Raw genomic sequence first — 18,642 nt, 5'->3', positions numbered from 1 at the left:
CTCAGACAGTGAAGCCTTTTAGTTTTTGTACAGGGTGGGGACTGCCTAGAATCATCGTGGTACCGTATACACGGTGAAATACTCCCCTACAAAAACAACACAACAGTATTTCAATGAGTGAGATGGAGGAGATAGATTAAGAGGGTCTGTGGTAGCAAACCAAACCACCAACGAACCACTATTAGTCTATGTGCAGTTGATAAACACACACACACACACACCTAATAATGTAATATAGATCCTATCACCTCAGTATTTGTAAAAGTAATAAGTGTAGCAGCACTCACATTTAACTGGGAAGCACTGGGATTCATCAGTCTGAGAAATAGGGCTATGTAGCCCTTAGTATTACATGCTAAATGCATATTTGTCCTAAAAATGTGAAATAATTCCATAAATGTGCTACTTGTTACTTTTTGTGTTTGACAACTACTAAGTATAAAGTCGTAAACATTTCTCATGAATAATATTTTTAAACCCAGCTGTCTTTAACGATTCGTTCTGTATGGTTGCCATATGGTAATATAATTTCACCAAAAGCAGCATCGTACACATAACACGAAGCAGCCAGTACAGCTATACCTGCACAAAAAATAGACTAAGAAAAAAATAATGGCTACAAGAAACGAACAACATAAAACAATGTTGTTAAACAGCAATAAATAAAATAATTCCATACACTTTGAAAGGGAGAACATGATCAACGTTTATTAAGGTCAGATCCCAACAGTTGTGAAAGTGGAGAAAGGCTACACCGAACTATGCTAACCAACCACCCGGACGTTCCCGCCACACGGCATCGTTACCATGGCAACGCCAGCAGCACCTATTTTGGGTTTGCTGCGTTTACACATATCCAGAACCCGCTTCCAAAAAACAGTCCGGGTTCAGAACCACCTGGTAGAGTTGTGTGCTGGTTTATATAGTTTCCTATTTTTCTCCCCCAAGCTAATGTCTTCTAGTGTGATCGGGTTTCTACCACCAGCATCCGGTCTCACAGTCCCAACCGAACTCAAACGTTTCGTTTTTGAATTACATTTGTAAATGCAACAAGAGAAGCACAATCACAACGGAAAATAGACGCGTCGTTTTCTAAAGTCGGTTTTAATAAAAAGATCCGCAAGTAAATAAAAAAGCGGGTCCTTCGCCGTCCCAAACCGCTTCGTGGCTCCGTGCCTCATGGAACACCTAGGGTTCCACTGGTGGAGCCAGAACCGCCACATCCATCCACCCCATTTCTGTCGCGGTTGGCCATCGCCACTGGACACACTGGCTCTGGGGTGACCCGGGTCAGGGGGTCCATTCATTAAGAGCTACGGGGTCACATGGGATCTTCGCCCGACTTCCTCTGCGGACCGAACTACTACGGTTATAAAAAACGAACAGAAAAAAGACTAAACGCTGTAAAGAGCGCCGGCCGTTCAGAGTGCGTCACCGGGTTCCGTTTAGAGAGAAGAAAAGAGGGATTACATTCTCAGAGTCCGCCTCGGGCCGGCGGGATCTTCCCGACCCCACCCCCGATGGCAGGGGACTCCAGAGAGGAAGCAGGCAGAAAACAGGCAACAGGCAGGATAGCAACAAACTAAACAGAACCAACGCTCGCAAAGTAAACAGCTGCAGCAGCGCTTACAATGCCGTGATTATTAATGGATCTTTTTTTAAACACAAAGAACGTTGGGGCTGAGAAGATCAAACTTCAGCTTTAAGCAGAGGAGCTCTCTTTAAAAGCAGAAACTACCAGACACGTACCCCAGAGTTAATGACGCTAAACGGGGCGACAGAGAAGAGACACACCACTAAATACAGTATTGTGTTTTTATCAGAATACTTAAGTTTAACTTTTTTTTCTTTTTTTAAACGTTCTTAACTCCTCCTACAATGTTTATGTCTCCAGGCTCGACAGAGCGACCTTGTGGTGAGGAGGTGGAAGTGCACCACGGACCGCACCTCCCTCTCTCTCTCGACCGGTGGGAAAAACACCACCGGCCGTGTGCAGCCACGATTGGCACACGCTTAGATAAAAATAAAAATAAAGTCTTCATCGATGAAGACAGAAACCAGCCAAAGATAGTTCCTTCCTGCCTCTCTCCATAACAAGTGAAAGTAGTGAAGACATGAGAGACCGCCCCGGTATACCTCCAGGGCTCTTCCCCCAGGAAAATAACACCACACGACTGCTCTTCCGCTCTCTCTCTCTCTCTCTCTCTCCCTCCCCCCTTTATCTCACCCGTCTCCTCCCTCCCTCCGTCCACAGAGCGTCTTTAAAAAGAGATATCCGCCGAGTGCAAACAGCCAATCAGAGATCATCGTTGAGTCGTGACGTCGTTCCTGGGAAGTCTTTCACTCGAGGAAGAGAAGAGTTCTGAAAGGAGGGGGGGGGTAGTCCTACACGTGTGTGTGTGTGTGTGTGTGTGTGTGTGTGTGTGTGTGTGTGTGTGTGTGTGTGTGTGTGTGTGTGTGTGTGTGTGTGTGTGTGTGTGTGTGTGTGTGTGTGTGTGTGTGTGTGTAGGAGGGGTCTGTTCTGAGTCTGGCGTTGGGCTTACAGTTGAACCCGGACCTTGGGGTTTTTCGGCGGCGGCGTGGAGAGAGAGAGAGCTTGCTCGCTCGCCCTCCCCCCTGTCCTCCCATGTGGTGAGGCGCGCCTCGGCAACAGATCATAGCAACCGTGGCTCCCGTCGTTGGGGCTCTTGGGTGGGTGGGTGGGTGGGGGGGGGGTTAACTCCCCTCCACCGCTCCCCACAGTAATGTGGGTGTTCCTCCAGGTATTCCCCCCTCAGCAGGGGGCGCTGCAGCTCAGTGAGGAGGGTTCATGTTGCCGTGGGCCCGCTGCTGCTTCTGTTTCTGCTGCAGGAGGAGCTGCTCCAGGGCCGACGGGCCGGGCTGCATCATGGAGCTGGACCAGATGGACTGGGACAGAGAGGGCGACCGCCGTCATTCTCGCCTTACTTTACACACATATTTTTAGGGTTTTATATCTGCTGCGGTTTGGCACAGGCATAGCTAGACAACAGTGTGTGCGTGTGCATATAAGTGTGCGTGTGCATACGTGCGTGCGTATGCATATGTGCGTGCGTGTGCGTGCGTGCGTGTGCATACGTGTGTGCGAGGGAGGGAGGTGGTACCTTGAGGCTGTCCAGCAGCACGGTGGAGGAGTCCTCCATGGGCGTGTCCTGGCCGGCCCAGGAGCTGTTTGCCGGGCCGGGCTGGTGCCAGCTGGGGTCTGGAGCCACCGACCCCGAGGGCAGGTAGTCCAAGCCCAGGCCCCCGACACCTCCTGGAGGACGAGGGGGCAACCGTCAAAAACACTGTCCCCCTCGCTTCCAGCGGCCTAGCCACAAGTAGTCTAAAAACAAGTACCCTGGTTGCCTAGCAACTGGTAGCATAACAACAAGCGGTCTAGAAGCTAGTAGCCTAGCAACAAGTAGCCTAGCAACAGGTAACCTAGTAGCCTAGCAACAAGTTGCCTAGAAATAAGTAACCTACTATCCTAGCAACAGGTAAACCTAGGAGCCTAGCACAAAGAAGCCTAGCCCCAGTCTTTCCCTACTACTGAGAGACCAGAAGTTGCCAAGTGGAAATCCGGTTACCGGTCTTGTCGGTCTTCCAGCGGTCAAGCAGCCGGCGGTCCCGGCTGTCCGGAGTGCCTATGGGCCCGAAGTTGGAGAAGGGGGTGGCGGCGTGGCTGTGGGTGGGGGGGGAGGAGGGCAGGCTGCTGGGGTTGGAGGAGTGGGGGGACTGGCTGGCCGGGGTGGACTGGTCTGTCGTACAAAACAACCAACAACATGAGACGGCTGTTCACTCACATGAATTACGGTCAGTGTTTTCTACCGTTATCCCAAATCTAAACATGGCACTGCGGATCAAAACCAGCGCAATGTGTGTGTCGCGTTCAAACTGAGCATAGAGACACGGACCCACCGAGACCCATCCCGGGTCGGGTCGCTGCGGGTACCTGAGCTGGCGGGCAGCGAGGGGGACCAGGGCGTGCCCTCGAACAGGGAGTAGAGCGAGGGCTCCTGGTGCATCATGGGAGCGTCGGGCTTGGGGTGGGGTGCCAGGTTGTGGCCGTACGCCTGGCTGAAGATGCTGTTGTTCTGGAAGTTCTCCTAAACACACAAACATTATTAGCTTCTTCCTGGGCTTTGGTCCCGACACACACAGCCAAGCCCCCCAGCCCCCTTGGGGGTGAGGGAGGAGGGGGAGACAAGGCACAGTGAATTGTCTGCGCCTCATTGTAACCCACCTGGATGGGGAAGCCACTCAGAGGCAGCAGGGAAGAGGATTGGCTGATCATGTCCGAGACTCCGTCCATCCTGGTCTGACTTGGCAGCTGTTGATTGGACGAGACGGATGTTATAAGAAAAAAGAAAAAAGGGTGGCATCCCACATCACACGCTACACACACACACACACACACACACACACACACACACACACACACACACACACACACACACACACACACACACACACACACACACACACACACACACACACACACACACACAAGCAAGTATAACCATCATCATGACCGTGTATAGTTTCATCCAACTCTCATTTCATATCGACATCATGCCAATGAATTGATGAGGGCCAATACGAGATGAACGGGTTGACTTGCTGACCAGACCACAGCTGGTTGGCTGTGAGCCTTGTCCACTAGGGGGAAGCCCCTCTTGGCTCACACTCACCCCAGCCGGCCAGCCAGCTAACTATCCAGCAAACCAGCTAAATAACAAGCTATCTAGCTAACCAGCCAGCCAGCTAGATAACAAGCTAGCCAAACATCAAGCTAGTTAGCCAACCAGCCAGCCAGCTAGCTAAGCAGCTAGCCAGCCACTCACACACAGCCTGGACAGAGACAGATGGAGGGATGACTGCATGGAGCGGTGTGAACGCAGAGAGGTTTACCACCTTCCCAACGACACTGTGGACTACAGTCACTACAGACCTCCGCTAGCGTTGCTGCTAAGGGTTAGCCACACTGCGCAGATCAAACTATCTCAACCCAGTTGGTCTTTCTGGGCCATTAGTAAAAGAGGGAACCATGCGGGTCTGAGAAATTGTAGGGGTTGGGCTATTGAACAGCAGCCAATAAGAGTTTGTGTCCCAACAGGTCTTGTTAATGTTCAGATCTGACTGGCAACTAAACACCAAGCAATCAGTGTATCCTTATTTCAGTAAAAATAAAAGCTTGATTTTGGATTTAAAGAACATACCATTTTGTATAAAAAAAAAAAATATATATATATATATATAATTATTTCAGTATTAGGATACAGCTCGCTATGGAATTTGGTGTACAACTCATGCAAAAGTTGTCTGGATGATGAATGAATGAATGCAAGTGTATCCGGTCTTAAAATGTCACATATCTGTGACATTCCAAGACTACATCCACTTGTTGGATTGGTTCCCTAGAGTCATGGTTCTCTGGGTTCTGGGGCCTGGGTTCGAGAGGCGAGGCTACATACAAACAGGCTGTGTCTGGTAGCAGTGCTAAGAGGCCCCGCCAGGGCCTGGTAGAAACCAGGGGCTTTAGTACACAGCAGGCCCTCCCCCGTCTCCTCCAAGTCGGCCAGAGATTTGACCAGCTCTGGCAGGAGGACCGAGCCCCTGTTTTCCTGCTGGGAGAAGGAGAACACACACACACACACACACACAGACAGGCGCGCACACACACACACACACACACACACACACACACACACACACACACACACACACACACACACACACACACACACACACACACACACACACACACACACACACACACACACACACACACACACAGAGGGGGGGGAGAGGGGCGGGATCAAGGGAGGGAAAGGAAAAGGAAAAAGGAAGGAAGGAGAGAGGGGAAGGATGCAAGAGGGAGAGGGGGACAGACGGCAAGGCAGTGAGACCGCTGGAAAGAGGGAATGGTCGGAGGTCTGCAGCCATGAAACACGAAACCAAGGCACAAGTGGGAATTGAACCTGCGACCTCGGGTTACGCTACCAGAAGCGCGCCCACACCTGGTGTCTCCTGTCCATTGCACATCTGATGTCAGATCGCATTCACACTTGGCTTTAGAGGGCCAGCTCTGGTTTCCATGGTTTCCAGTTGAGACCAAATACAATCGGCGCATAATGCCGTGAAGCTTTGCAGAAAAACACCAAAAACCTATTTTGGGAATCACGCCTGCTGACCAACAAGGGTGTGGTCGACACGGTAACCCCGTCCGTATTCACTGACCCCCACCCGGCTAGCGTTTAGCACCAATGGGTGATGGCCGACGCGTCATTCAGCGCAGAGGACGTGTCTCACCTCAAACGGAGCTCCGCGGGGCCCAGCGCCGGACGGGGCGTCGGCCTCGGGGCAGAAGCCTCCAGGGGGGGGTCTCTTCCCCAGGCCTCGCTCCCCGCCCCCCATGCGGTAGGCTGTCTGCTCCCAGTAGTAGTCCTGCATCTGGACCACGTCGGGGAACTTCATCCCCTTGTTGCTGTTGTCCAGCGGGCCGGGGGGGGCCTGAGGCGTCAGGAAGTAGGGCTGCTGCTGGGACTGCTTGACGGACTGCATCTGCATCTTCTGCACTCCCGCCTGGCCCTGGCTCCACATGGGGGCCGCCTGCTCCTGGACCTGCATGTACTGCTGGGGGTCACAACCAACAAGAATCAGTCATTTGTAAGCCCCAGCGCCCCAGGCTGTAAGATTGAGGGAGATTGTTGTGATGATGAGGAGGGTGTGATGATGAGGATGATGACATCACACAACATGGATGAACATGAAGTTACATTCAATGTCAAAAATAAAAAGTATGTTTCCTCTCTGATTAAAAGTTTGAAGGTTTGTTAAGGTGTGTGGTGTGTGAGTGTGAGTGTGTGTGTGTGTGTGTGCGTGTGTGTGTGTAGAGCAGGTAGGTATGCGTGTGTGAATTCAAATCAATCAATGAACAAGACAGAGGGGATGAGCCAGACCTGCTGCATGCCCGGAATGTGCGGGGGGCTCTTCCCCATCTGGACCGGCTTGGTGGGGGACTGCTGCTGCTGCTGCTGCTGGAGGGGCAGGGTCTGCACCTGCAGCTGCTGGGGCGCGGCCTGCTGTCCCTGACCCCCCGGCCCCGGTGCTGGCCCGGGGGCCGAGGGCCGCTGCTGGCTGTACGGGATGTGGGATGGCTTCCCCCCCTGGACCTGAGAGGAGGCGGAGGAGGGCTGGGGGCCGGAGGTCTGGAGGAAGGCACCGGGGACCCCAGCAGAGAAGCTGAAGCCCGGGTTCACCTGGAGGCCCGCGAACGGCACAGGAGGGGGGATGACGTAGGCCGGCGGCGGGAAACCTGGCAGGGTGGAGATTCCGTCATGGTGTGCGGATTCAGCTGTAGGGATGTGTGTGTATTATATTGGTGTGTCCAGGTGTGTATCCGGTGGGTGTGTCCAGGTGTGTATCAGGTGGGTGTGTCCAGGTGTGTATCAGGTGGGTGTGTCCAGGTGTGAATAAGATGGGTGTGTCCAGGTGTGTATCAGGTGGGTGTGTCCAGGTGTGTATAAGATGGGTGTGTCCAGGTGTGTGTCCGGTGGGTGTGTCCAGGTGTGTATAAGATGGGTGTGTCCAGGTGTTTGTCCAGGTGTTTGTCCAGTGGGTGTGTTCAGGTGTGTATCCGGTTGTTGTGTCCAGGTGTGTGTACCTGGTCGGCTGGGTAGCGGGGGGAAGGCTCCAGGGTGGTGGATGGGGATGAACTGGGAGGAGCAGGTGGTCTGGGGCTGACTCACAGGGGTCTTCCTCTGGTCAGTCTGACCCTTCACCTGGAAGCACACACATGATATAAACACACATACACACAAAATTCCTCTCATGCAACCATTTCTAGAAAGGTAACCCACATATGTCCAAAGTCATAATGTACCCGTTTATATGGCAGAACTGGGGATTTCCGACTTCAGTCAGAAATGTAAATAAATTCATTAAAACCACTTGGGGAGTTCCTGATTAGGAAGCCGGGCAAGGCTCCTCAACCCCCAGTTTGAAATCATACCAAGATGGCTGCCCACTGTGTTAACATTAAGAAAAGCTTTACACTTTACTGTGTTTTTTTTTAAAGTTTCATGACTTTTCGTCTCCCTGAGTAATTCCAAACGGGCAATATATGGTTCCCATTTCCTACTCCCCACCCCCGCCGGCCACAAGCGAGCGCGGCGTGGCGGTACCTGTTTCCCAGCGTCGCACGCCTTGTCCTGCAGCGTCCTCTTGGCCTCACACTTCCTCTTGCCCTCCCTCTTGGGCTCTGCCCGCTCGGCCCGCCCCGCCGCGCCCACGGCTTTCAGGGGAGGGTCCCGCGGGCGCTCGATGTGGGCGTGTCCGGCGCGGGCGGGTGGCGCGTCACGGCTCAGCTCCCGAGGCTTGATGTTCTCCTTGAAGGTGACCACGGGCCGCTCGCCGGCATCCGGGCCGGGGGCGGGGCCGCGGCCCACCGACAGCACAGACTTGAGGGTCCTGTTGGCGACCGCGTCGTGCGCCTCGCCGTTGGACGACTCCTGCAGGACGGGCACCTCCCGCTCCTGGGGCTCCGGGACCGGCAGACCCGGGAGGTCGCTGCGGAAGAGGAGCTGGCCCTCGTCGCTCGCCTGGTAGCGCATCAGGCTGCACCGCGGGACACAACACCGTGGTTACACAACGCATTGTACGACCACTTAGCACCACGACGCATCGTACGATCACTAGCTTAGCAGCACAAAGCATAGCAGCACAACTTAGCTTAGCACCACAACGCATCTTATCCCACGTGGGCGGAAAGACGTGAGCAATAAACAGATGGGCTACTACTAGGGAAATGGCCACTACATGGTCTTCCCCATGTAGTGGCCATCCTCAACAGTGATGGCAATGTGTAGCTTTAATAATTTGCCAATAAAGCTATTTTGATGAATGAGAGCGAGACACAGACAAAAAGATAGAGAGACAAACATAGACAAACACAGACAGACAGACAGACAGACAGAGCTGGTGAACAGAGAGGGGTCGGGAGATGAGAGACAGAGGCAGCACAAGAGTGAGTAAAAGAGAGAGACACACAAAGACATAATAAGAGACAGGGAAGACAGACAGTAAGAGAGAGAGACAGTTACCAGGGAAGGGTATCAGCGATCCATCTCCCCAGGCTGATGAGTCTGTGGTGGCGGGGTTGGAGGTCAGGGGCGTCCCCATCCAGCAGCATGCCCTGGTGGCCCTTACTGAAGTCCAGGGTCCTGAAACACACAGACTGGGTCACTATCCAGCTGGCTAGCCGACCATGAAGTGAGTGAGTGAGTGAGTGAGTGAGTGAGTGAGTGAGTGAGTGTGTACCTCAAGGCAGGCCTGAGGGCCAGGAATCCCTGCAGCTCAAACTCCTCTGGCAGGGGAGTGACTGGGAGACACAAACAAACATACCATTTAGAACTTGGGAGGATAATTCAACAGTCCCCATATATTGTAAATATACAGGGTCAATAAAGATCTACAATGCAACAAAGAACACGGATCATCTTCAGCCAGTAGCCCATGCTATTGTCATCATGGCTTCATTATAAGAACTGAATATGCTCCTCACCAGCAGAGGGAGCCATGATTTCCTCACATGGCTGGAAGCTGTTGAGGATGGAGACCAGCCAGGGCCAAACGCTGGGGACCAAACACACAGCAGCATCAGAAACAAGACATTTGTAAACTCAAACGTACACACCTCTTTTTGTTTGGCCGTCCCCTAATTAAATGTTTTTTTTGGGTTGAACCCTCATGTGTATCAGTGGCACCCATTGGTCCGTTGTTTCAAACCCATGTCTTGTTGCGTACGTTCCCTTGTCAAGCCCTCCCTGCCGTAGTGTTGCTACTGACTGATGAACACAACATCAATTCAAATGAAAATCCATGCGGTTCCCCGTGAAACGTCTTCAGTCACTGAGCGGTTAAGAGGTTATCCCCCCTGCTGCTCGATGCCTCTGAGGCGCTGTCAAAGCCCTCTGGATGATAGGGCACATGTGGTCCTAACGGGAGGAGGTCTCTTACTGCTGCCTCTGGTGCAGGGCTCCCTCCTGGAAGACGCTTGGCCGCAGGCGGAGCCAGTCCAGAGACACCTTGACGGCTGGCAGCGGACACTCGCCCAGCAGCTCCCCCTGGTGGTTGTGATGGTTCAGCAGCACCCGGCAGCACATCACGCCCAGGAAAGACACTGTGGGCGGAGGGGAGACACACACACACCGTGACATCAGCTGTTCTGGTCGTAATGACATCATGAGCGAGGTCAGTAATGACATCATGAGCGAGGTCGGTAATGACATCATTAGCGCGGTCAGTAATGACATCATGAGCTCAGTCAGTAATGACATCATGGGCTCGGTGTGTAATGACATCATGAGCTCGGTGCGTAATGACATCATGGGCTCGGTGCGTAATGACATCATGAGCTCGGTGCGTAATGACATCATGAGGTTGGTGCGTAATAACAATACAAGCTTGTCAGTAATGACAGTAATGACGTCACAAGCTCTAGCCATAAAATACATTCATTTTTTCATTCATTCTCTTTCAAACCAACCAGGGTTTTTTGTGTCAAAAACAATACTGCATGTTGCAATGTACACAGTCGTTTATTATGCCCTAAGTGGTGTGGTACCTACCAAATAGGCCAAGGAGCTGGGCCCAGCTGGTGAGCTGGTCCGGGCTGTAGGTCTGCTCGGTGCCCTCCAGACTCAGGTCTCTCAGGTGGTTCAGGTCAAACAGGTTGATGACCGTCAGGTGGACCAGCTGCTGGGAGCTGAAGGCTTTCTGCAGAACCAACCTCTGTAGGCGGGGGGGGGGGGGGGGGGGGAGATCCACATTATAACCAAGGGAACCACATCAGAACCAAGAGATCCAATTTATAACCAGGAGAACCACATCAGAATCAAGAGATCCACTTTATAACCAGGAGGACCAGAACCACATCCGAACTAGGAGAAAAACAGAACCAAGAGATCCACTTTATAACCAGGATAACCAGAACCACATCAGAACCAGGAGAACCACATCAGAACCAGGAAAAACACATTCTAACCAGGAGAACCACATCAGAACCAGGATAAGTACATTATAACCAGGAGGACCACATTATAACCAGGAGAACCACATCAGAACCTGGGGAACCGGAACCAACTCAGAACCAGGGGAACCAGAACCACATCAGAACCTGGGGAACCGGAACCACGATGACCCCACCAGGCTACATATCCTCTCTTTGCCCTGTGCTTCTACTACTACTAGTGCTGTGACAGATAATCAAATTTCTTATCTCATCTCATTCCTAATTTCCCATCAGGGACTGATAAAGAACATGGCTGCCTCCTGAGCTCAAGGTCTAAATGTAAAAAGTAAACAACAAACATGACCTGTGGATCAAAGAGTTCATGTGATTCTGGCGACCTGTTTAAAAGACCAGGTAGGAAACGCAGGAACCAGGAAATGCAGGTAGGAAGGAATCAAGGAATAAACATGGGGAGGAGGGAGGTTGGTAGGCAGGTTGCAGGTAGCATGAAGGCAAGTTGAAAACAGGTAGGAAGAGAGGAGTTAGGAAGCAATGAGGAGCCTTCGTTCGTACCTGGAACTGCTCCTCCAGCTTCTCCCTCAGAGGGCTCAGCTTGTCCGGGCTCTTGTTCAGGTACACGTGGCCGTGGAACTTGATGAAGGCCTTGATGAAGTCTGCCACATTCCACTTGTTCTTCACCTCATCACGACTAGCGGGGGGGGGGGGGGGGGAAGACAAATCATCAGGCAACCACAACTCACCACTGGAGGCAGGACAACGCAGGGGCTAAGGTGGTGGTGGACCCCCGTCGCAACACAACACACTGACACTGACATACACCTCTCCTGATGGAGGAACAGAACTCAATATGGGGGCAGGAAAGTGACACGTGTTGGACTCCTGGTCAAGAGGGACCTGTGTTTGACCCCCCCCTAGCCAATCTCTACGTGAAGGTATAATTGAGCAGAACACCCTTACACCCTAGCAGCCCCTGAGTGAATACAGACACATGATAGGTAGGGATCAGACAGTGCATTCAGATACATGATCCTGTCCACCCTACCAAATTCAGATGCTATGTAGGACTAAATAGCGGCTAGTGAATGAACCGGTTTTGCGTGTATTAAAGGTGATCCTGTTGTGACCAGGTGTGGTGCTTACGAGTCACATCAAGCCTGCTCTAAAACGATGTGGTGCTTTGGGAATTTGTGTGCTGTGACGGAAGACTGTGTGCTGTGTGCTGTTTTCGGTTTGAGTTTCAAGGTCTACCCTTGTTATGAGTTTTCCCCACCTTGCGGCCAACTTCTCAACTGCTCAACGCCGACCGGGAGGGGGGGGGGGAGCTGACCGCGGAATTCCACGTTCAGCTCCCGCGTAAGCATAGGACTCATGAAACAGGATCACCTTTAATACACGCAAAACCGGTTCTGCTCGCGGAATTCCGCATGAGCTCCTCCCTTGGCGTTGGAGCAGTCAGAGCATCGCCGGGTGAAGGGGAGCCGTGTGAGTAGTACCTCTCCAGAGCCTTGGACAGGGCCTTCTGCAGGTTGGTGGAGGCAGCGGGGAAGGGGAATTTGACGGCGATGCTGCGGCAGTAGTAGAAGATGGTGGTGAGGTGGTCTCCCTTGGAGGAGGCCAGGATGGCCAGCTGGTTGTACGGCTGACCTGTGGGCCGACACAGGAGGGGGAGGGGGAGTCACGTTACAGTCTGTTACAGAGCGTGGTACTGCATGGCACTGTTACAGAGCGTGGTACTGCATGGCACTGTTACAGATAGTGGTACTGCATGGCACTGTTACGGACAGTGGTACTGCATGGCACTGTTATGGCGCATTTCCACCGCAGGGTACGCTTCGGACCCAGCACGCCTCAGCTCAGCAGTGAGGGTGCGGTATAGCCCAGCTCGGTTACGTGACATGTTTCCACCGCCACCAGTACCTTTATGGTGGGCGGGGTTTAAGCCAGACGGCAATAGCCACGGCAGCTACGTAAGCATTGTGATCTCATAGCAGCCCGACACAGTGAAGCCTGCTAATAAATCCATGAAAAAGAAGAACGCGCACAATGAATAAAGAGCAACAATGTAGGACGTCCAAGAAGGACGGCAAACTTTTGCGCAACATTTTCTTCAATAAACAAAGCTTTCGCCGTTGTCCAGAAATACCTTGCGGGTACTGTGTTTGTTTGTTATTATCCCCCTGTTGCACGAAAGGGATGATTCTGTCGACCAATCAACGAACAGTGTGTGTAGCTCAAACTTGCCGGGACCCTTTCAGGCTCTCAGTACCCCAACAGAGTAGTACTGCGAGACGAGAACGGCTCAATATGGCTCAGAAATGTGCCATTACAGACCGTTGTAGTGCATGGTACTGTTACAGACCGTTGTAGTGCATGGTACCGTTACAGACCGTTGTACTGCATGGACCTGGACATGCTGGTGGTACAGATTGAGGAACATGAGCACATGGTGGGTAACTTACCGTTCGAGGGCACCAGCTGGGCTGCGTGGCGGTAGTAGGACTCCGCCTGGCTGGTCTGGTTACGGTAACGAGCTGCAGGTACATAAACATTATATAGATGAGTCTACCAGCCTACCTTGTGGAATATAGCACATGTTTCTTATTTATCCAGCATACATCTAGGAGGACACTCCCACTTGTGATGTCACTAAGGCATAGGAAAAGGCAGAATTTCAAACGGCTTGTAATGGCAAATCACACTCACACGTGGTGATCACCCTTTACGTGCAAAAACCAAAGTTTAACTACATAACCCCGCCCTCATTTGATCCTCTTGCTTAGAGCCCCTCCCGGTTAGCAGGCGGGAGACTTTCAGAATTCTAAAAACTCAATAACCGTGGTCTGTCCACCTGGTGGTGCCCCTGTGTGACGCTGACCAGCGTAGCCCAGCTGGCAGGGTGCCGTGAGTGGGAGGGGTTTGAGGAGTGTCGGTAGTACGATTCTTGTAAACAAAGAGAGAGGTAGACGTAGGCCAGCATATTTTATTTCTAGAATATCATAAGATGTGATTTTATTGATAACATTATTGAAATCTCTATCGATCAGCGCTGACTACAGATATGTCCGGGTTATTTTAAGCAACGAGCTAGTGGAACGTTACACATTACGACATAAAGTGCTGTTATTAATCGTTATAATATATACCTCTCTGTGTATAAAAGGGATATATAGTGTGTATATATGTATAAATGTATCCGTGTATAAAAAGGTATATAAAGTGTGTATATATGTATAAATGTATCCATGTATAAAAGGTATATATAGTGTGTATATATGTATAAATGTATCCATGTATAAAAGGTATATATAGTGTGTACATATGTATAAATGTTTGCGTGTATAAAAGGTATATATAGTGTGTATATATGAATGTTAGGGGTGTAACGATATGCATATTCGTACCAAATTTTTCCGGTAAGGGTCTTAGGTTCGATGCACGTTTCATTTCGGTGCGTACCGAAAACATTTTTCCAGTACGATTTTTTTTGATTATCACACACTCTGTGAGTGTCTTGTCTTGTCCTTGTTTTGTGTTGAAGACCACAATGGAAATAAGTCCTGGACTTTATTGTGTTTTTATCCTCAATTGTATTTGATGTCTTTTTATGTGTGTAAAGCATTTGTTTGATACAATTCAATAAATGAAATGAAAATCGAATAAAAAAAGACTGAGGTACATACAGAATCGTGACTTTTGTGTATCCTTACACCCCTAATAAATGTCTGTGTATAAAAGGTTTATATAGTGTGTTTATATGTATAAATGTATGTGAATAAAAGTATATATAGTGTGGCTATATGTATAAATGGATCCGTGCGTGTCAGTTACCTATATCTCCCAGGTGCACCAGGCAGTGCTGGCAGATGTAGGAGCAGGAGCTGCTCTGTGGCGTGACGATACCGCTGCAGACCCCCTGCTTGTTGCTGATGATGCCCAACTGAGAGGAGCGCACCCTGCAGGGCAGGTCCACGTTGAACACCGTGCACAGCTCCTGGAGCAGCTGGGAGAGTCAGGGGAATGGGTCAGTTAGAAATGGTGATGTTTCGGAATTCATGTCGGGAAGGGGGGGGAGAGAGAATCCAAGACAGACAGAGAGAGGGAGAGAGAGAGAAACAGAAGGGGAGAGAGACAGAGACAGAGGGGGAGAGAGACCGAGACAGGGAGAGAGACAGAGAGAGAGACAGAGACACAGAGACAGAGAGGGAGGGAGACCAAGCCAGAGAGAGACAGGCCGAGACGGACAGAGTGAGACAGACAGAGACAGACAGATCTTTAGGTTGTCACAACTATAACAGGACTTAATTGGCTCAGAAGCAGAAGAAGAAAAAAGGGAATAACATTCCGGTAAATGAGCAGCGTTTCCACGGTAACTGTTAAGTGTCTGGAAACCATAATGAAAACAGATGGAGCAGTTTGAGATGTTGTTATATATCTTAACACTGCGTTTTCAATTGGATAAAATGGCTCTGATTAGGATCTTCGTTCAAACAAGGGCATTCAATTCTCTGTCTTCCATATTAATCTGAATGATGTGTGTTTGTTTATGTGTGTGGGTATGTTCATGTGTGTGTGTGTGTGTGTGTGTGTGTGTGTGTGTGTGTGTGTGTGTGTGTGTGTGTGTGTGTGTGTGTGTGTGTGTGTGTGTGTGTGTGTGTGTGTGTGTGTGTGTGTGTGTGTGTGTGTGTGTGTAGTCCTTACCTGTGTGTAGAAGCCGCTGGCAGCCTCCAGGAACAGGGCCAGGTTGGCCTGCACCTCGCTGCGGTTTGGGTTGGCCCGGTTCTTGGCCTGGCTCTGCAGGGTGGTGATCTGATTTTTAAAGGCATGGTTCCACCTGTCCACCACACACACACATGAAAATGTCACTTACATAGCAATACTTGATATGCATAGCGTATGCAGATGCAATGTCTAACATTGTGTCAGCGTACATCCTCTAACTATATAAACTCTCTCTTAAAGAGAGTAAACCCAATTCACTTTTTGTTTTAAACGTGGTCATTTGTCTTATATGATTGGCAACGTAGTAATCTATGGCATCTTATCACTGCTACTGAAATAAGTCCCCATTTTAGATAAAAAGGGAAAAAATCCCATGTTTTTGCCATTCTCCAAGAAACACCGTGAATGTTTCACTGCTGCGAGCGAAGGTGGCATTCTTTTCGTGACCCCAGGCTACCTTATCCTAGGTAGTCTGACATCGTGCCAAGGGGCACAGGCGGTGCGGTTTGTGTGGACATGTGGAGCTCTTTCGGGGCAGTGGTTGACTGCATTGTCGTTGCGACAGGCTTCTGAGGAAGCCCTATCCTCAGACACGGGTATGAAATAAATTGCTGCTCAGACAGAGCTTCACCATCCACACACATCGTGGTGTGTGGGTGGTTGACTGTTGTCGTGGCGACGTGTTCCCGTGTCCGAGGGTAAGGCTTCCTCAGAAACATATAGTGTGAGTGTGGATGGTGAAGGTCCATCTGAGCATCAATGTATTTAATGTCCACGTCCGCCTGAGGGTTAGGCTTCCCGGACACATATAGTATAACGCTAGGTGTGTGGCGGATTTTCTATACAACATCGCTTATTATAATGTTCTTAACAGTTAGACAACGGAACTAAAAAAGTATCATAATGTTAGCGTTGGTCGTAACCATGGGGATAACACGCCCCCCGCTTTCATATAACTCTCAGCCCAAAACACATTTTTTTTTAAATCACATGGTTGAAACAGTGTCTCTGTCTCTTTAAATTAATTGTTATTTCTTTTCATACACCAGAATATGCCAGATAAAAATATTAATGGGTTAGGGTGTTTATATTCACTCAATTTGGTTTGCATATCAAATTAAATGATTAATTCGATTATTCATCCTGTTGTTCTGTTTCCCTCTAAATGTGTGTTCCTTCTCCGTCTGACTGACCCCCAATATATGCAAACCGGTTGTGAAATATTGCTCTAACAGTACGTTATCGTCTGTTCAAGAGGAGCTCCTTACAAGTCCTGCTCCACTTTCTTGTCCAGGGCATACTCCAGGTCGGTGACCAGCATCTTCTGGTACACGTCCTGGAGGGCCTGCCTGGACGTCCACACCTCTGCTGCTCCCAGCTTGGAGTCTGCTGGAGAAAGGGGTCACAGATTAGGGTCTGGTTCAGTCCCAAGTCCTTTGTTGTCAGGTACACTGAAGACATGGCACCGACAACTTCCAAACATACTAGCATTAAGCTTATACACCTGTAAGCCCTGAGTAACATGTCATAGGATCTAAACTACGCAACTGACACACCATGGTAGACATATACTCAACGATGTTATAGAGAAATTCAAATAAAATAAATACCCCCGCACACACACACACACACACACAGGTCTCTGGACTGAATGGTGCTCTCTATATACGATTTTCTAAACATTTTTCACACTGGCACAGATCAACCAAAAGATTTCTTGGAACGTTATGAAAAGGTCAAAGACATAAGTCCACTGGTATTTTGGTCCTCCATTCATTTAACATGTAGGTCTTAGGTCTATACAAAGTAACACAATTAAAAGACAAGCAAATCAACAATGTATACATAAATTAAATAGTTGTAAACATACCTGTCATGTCAGCTTTCAGGGCCTCTGCCTGTCTGCTCGGAGGTAAAGAGAGAAGTACAAATGTCAACCAACATTTATATGCAATGCGATACTTCCTCATCATATCCAACTACACTAGTAGTCGAGCCAGCTAACTGCTCTATAATGAATGGATCATTGAATTATGTTGCCACCCTGAGAGCTTCGGTAGCCACAGACTCTTAAACTAAGACAGATAATCAGGGTGAATGGCAGGGGGTGATGTCTGTATCCAGACCACGCAGACATCGAGATGTTACAGTAATATGAAAAGGTAAACATGGGACCTAGCACCCTCACCGCCAGTCCAGACCTCGCAGGACGAGACGCGTTTAGCGGCTTCACACTCAACCCGCCAAACCCCCACCTCCAGTCACAATCAACAATAAAGGACCTAATCATATCGTGTATGAGGCTACTCCACCAATACCACCACCACCCATCCCAAGCAGCGTGCTAATGCTAACCTGACACACGCAAAACATAATGCAAGCTAACATTAGCAAGTTGGCAACAACACACAAACCAGCCCGTCTCAGTGTGACCCCGTCATGACCTCGGCTACAGCAACATAACAACATGGGACATACTGGCAGGACACCCAAGGCGAGATACCAGTCGCAGGTTCCACTGTAAACAACTACAAAGACCCCCGTTGAACGACAGCGGCAATGGTAGTGCTGCTACACGGCGGTAGCTAGCAGGGGGCTGGTCCCCGGGCTAGCCACAGAGCTAGCAGTTAGCCACACAGCTAGCCTTTAGCCACACAGCTAGCTATTAGCATCCCAACCAAAACAAGTATTGGTATGAGGTAGCTGATCGCGACCCTCGCGCTGGGCGATTTGGAAACGAAGTGTATGGGTGACGATTTACCGTAAATATTGAGCGCAGAGGTTCATCCTGTCCGATCGTCTGTCTTTCAGACAACGACTGGCCAAAATCGTAAAGCTACTCCACCCAGCGCCATATTGTTACTCTGTGTGTGTCTGTGTGTGTGGGT

General features: G+C 50.2%; 1 protein-coding gene across 5 annotated transcripts; it reads right to left on the bottom strand.

Moving 5' to 3' along the window:
- Positions 1–681: 681 nt before the first annotated feature.
- Positions 682–18,642, bottom strand: smg7 (SMG7 nonsense mediated mRNA decay factor). Of its 5 annotated transcripts, XM_084481286.1 has the most exons (23): positions 18,516–18,642; positions 17,625–17,656; positions 17,023–17,143; positions 15,734–15,866; positions 14,864–15,035; positions 13,495–13,566; positions 12,529–12,679; positions 11,588–11,723; positions 10,632–10,794; positions 10,021–10,183; positions 9,566–9,636; positions 9,322–9,382; positions 9,105–9,224; positions 8,187–8,619; positions 7,667–7,784; positions 6,963–7,318; positions 6,313–6,636; positions 5,475–5,627; positions 4,244–4,330; positions 3,953–4,106; positions 3,588–3,758; positions 3,123–3,274; positions 682–2,907 (listed from the first exon to the last, which is right to left on the bottom strand). In XM_084481286.1, exons 1-23 carry the CDS (start codon positions 18,539–18,541, stop codon positions 2,794–2,796), a joined length of 3,483 nt encoding a protein of 1,160 aa, XP_084337412.1. In that variant the 5' UTR covers positions 18,542–18,642; the 3' UTR covers positions 682–2,793. The 5 variants fall into 5 exon arrangements, with proteins under 5 accessions (XP_084337412.1, XP_084337409.1, XP_084337411.1 ...); XM_084481283.1 differs by lacking the exon at positions 5,475–5,627; XM_084481285.1 differs by lacking the exon at positions 5,475–5,627 and having other exon boundaries at positions 6,313–6,633.

Source organism: Micromesistius poutassou (assembly GCF_964030765.1).
Source record: "Micromesistius poutassou genome assembly, chromosome: 16".
Taxonomy (NCBI): domain Eukaryota; kingdom Metazoa; phylum Chordata; class Actinopteri; order Gadiformes; family Gadidae; genus Micromesistius; species Micromesistius poutassou.
The sequence above is the reverse complement of the archived record's forward strand: the minus strand, read 5'-3'. Positions and strand labels throughout refer to the sequence as shown.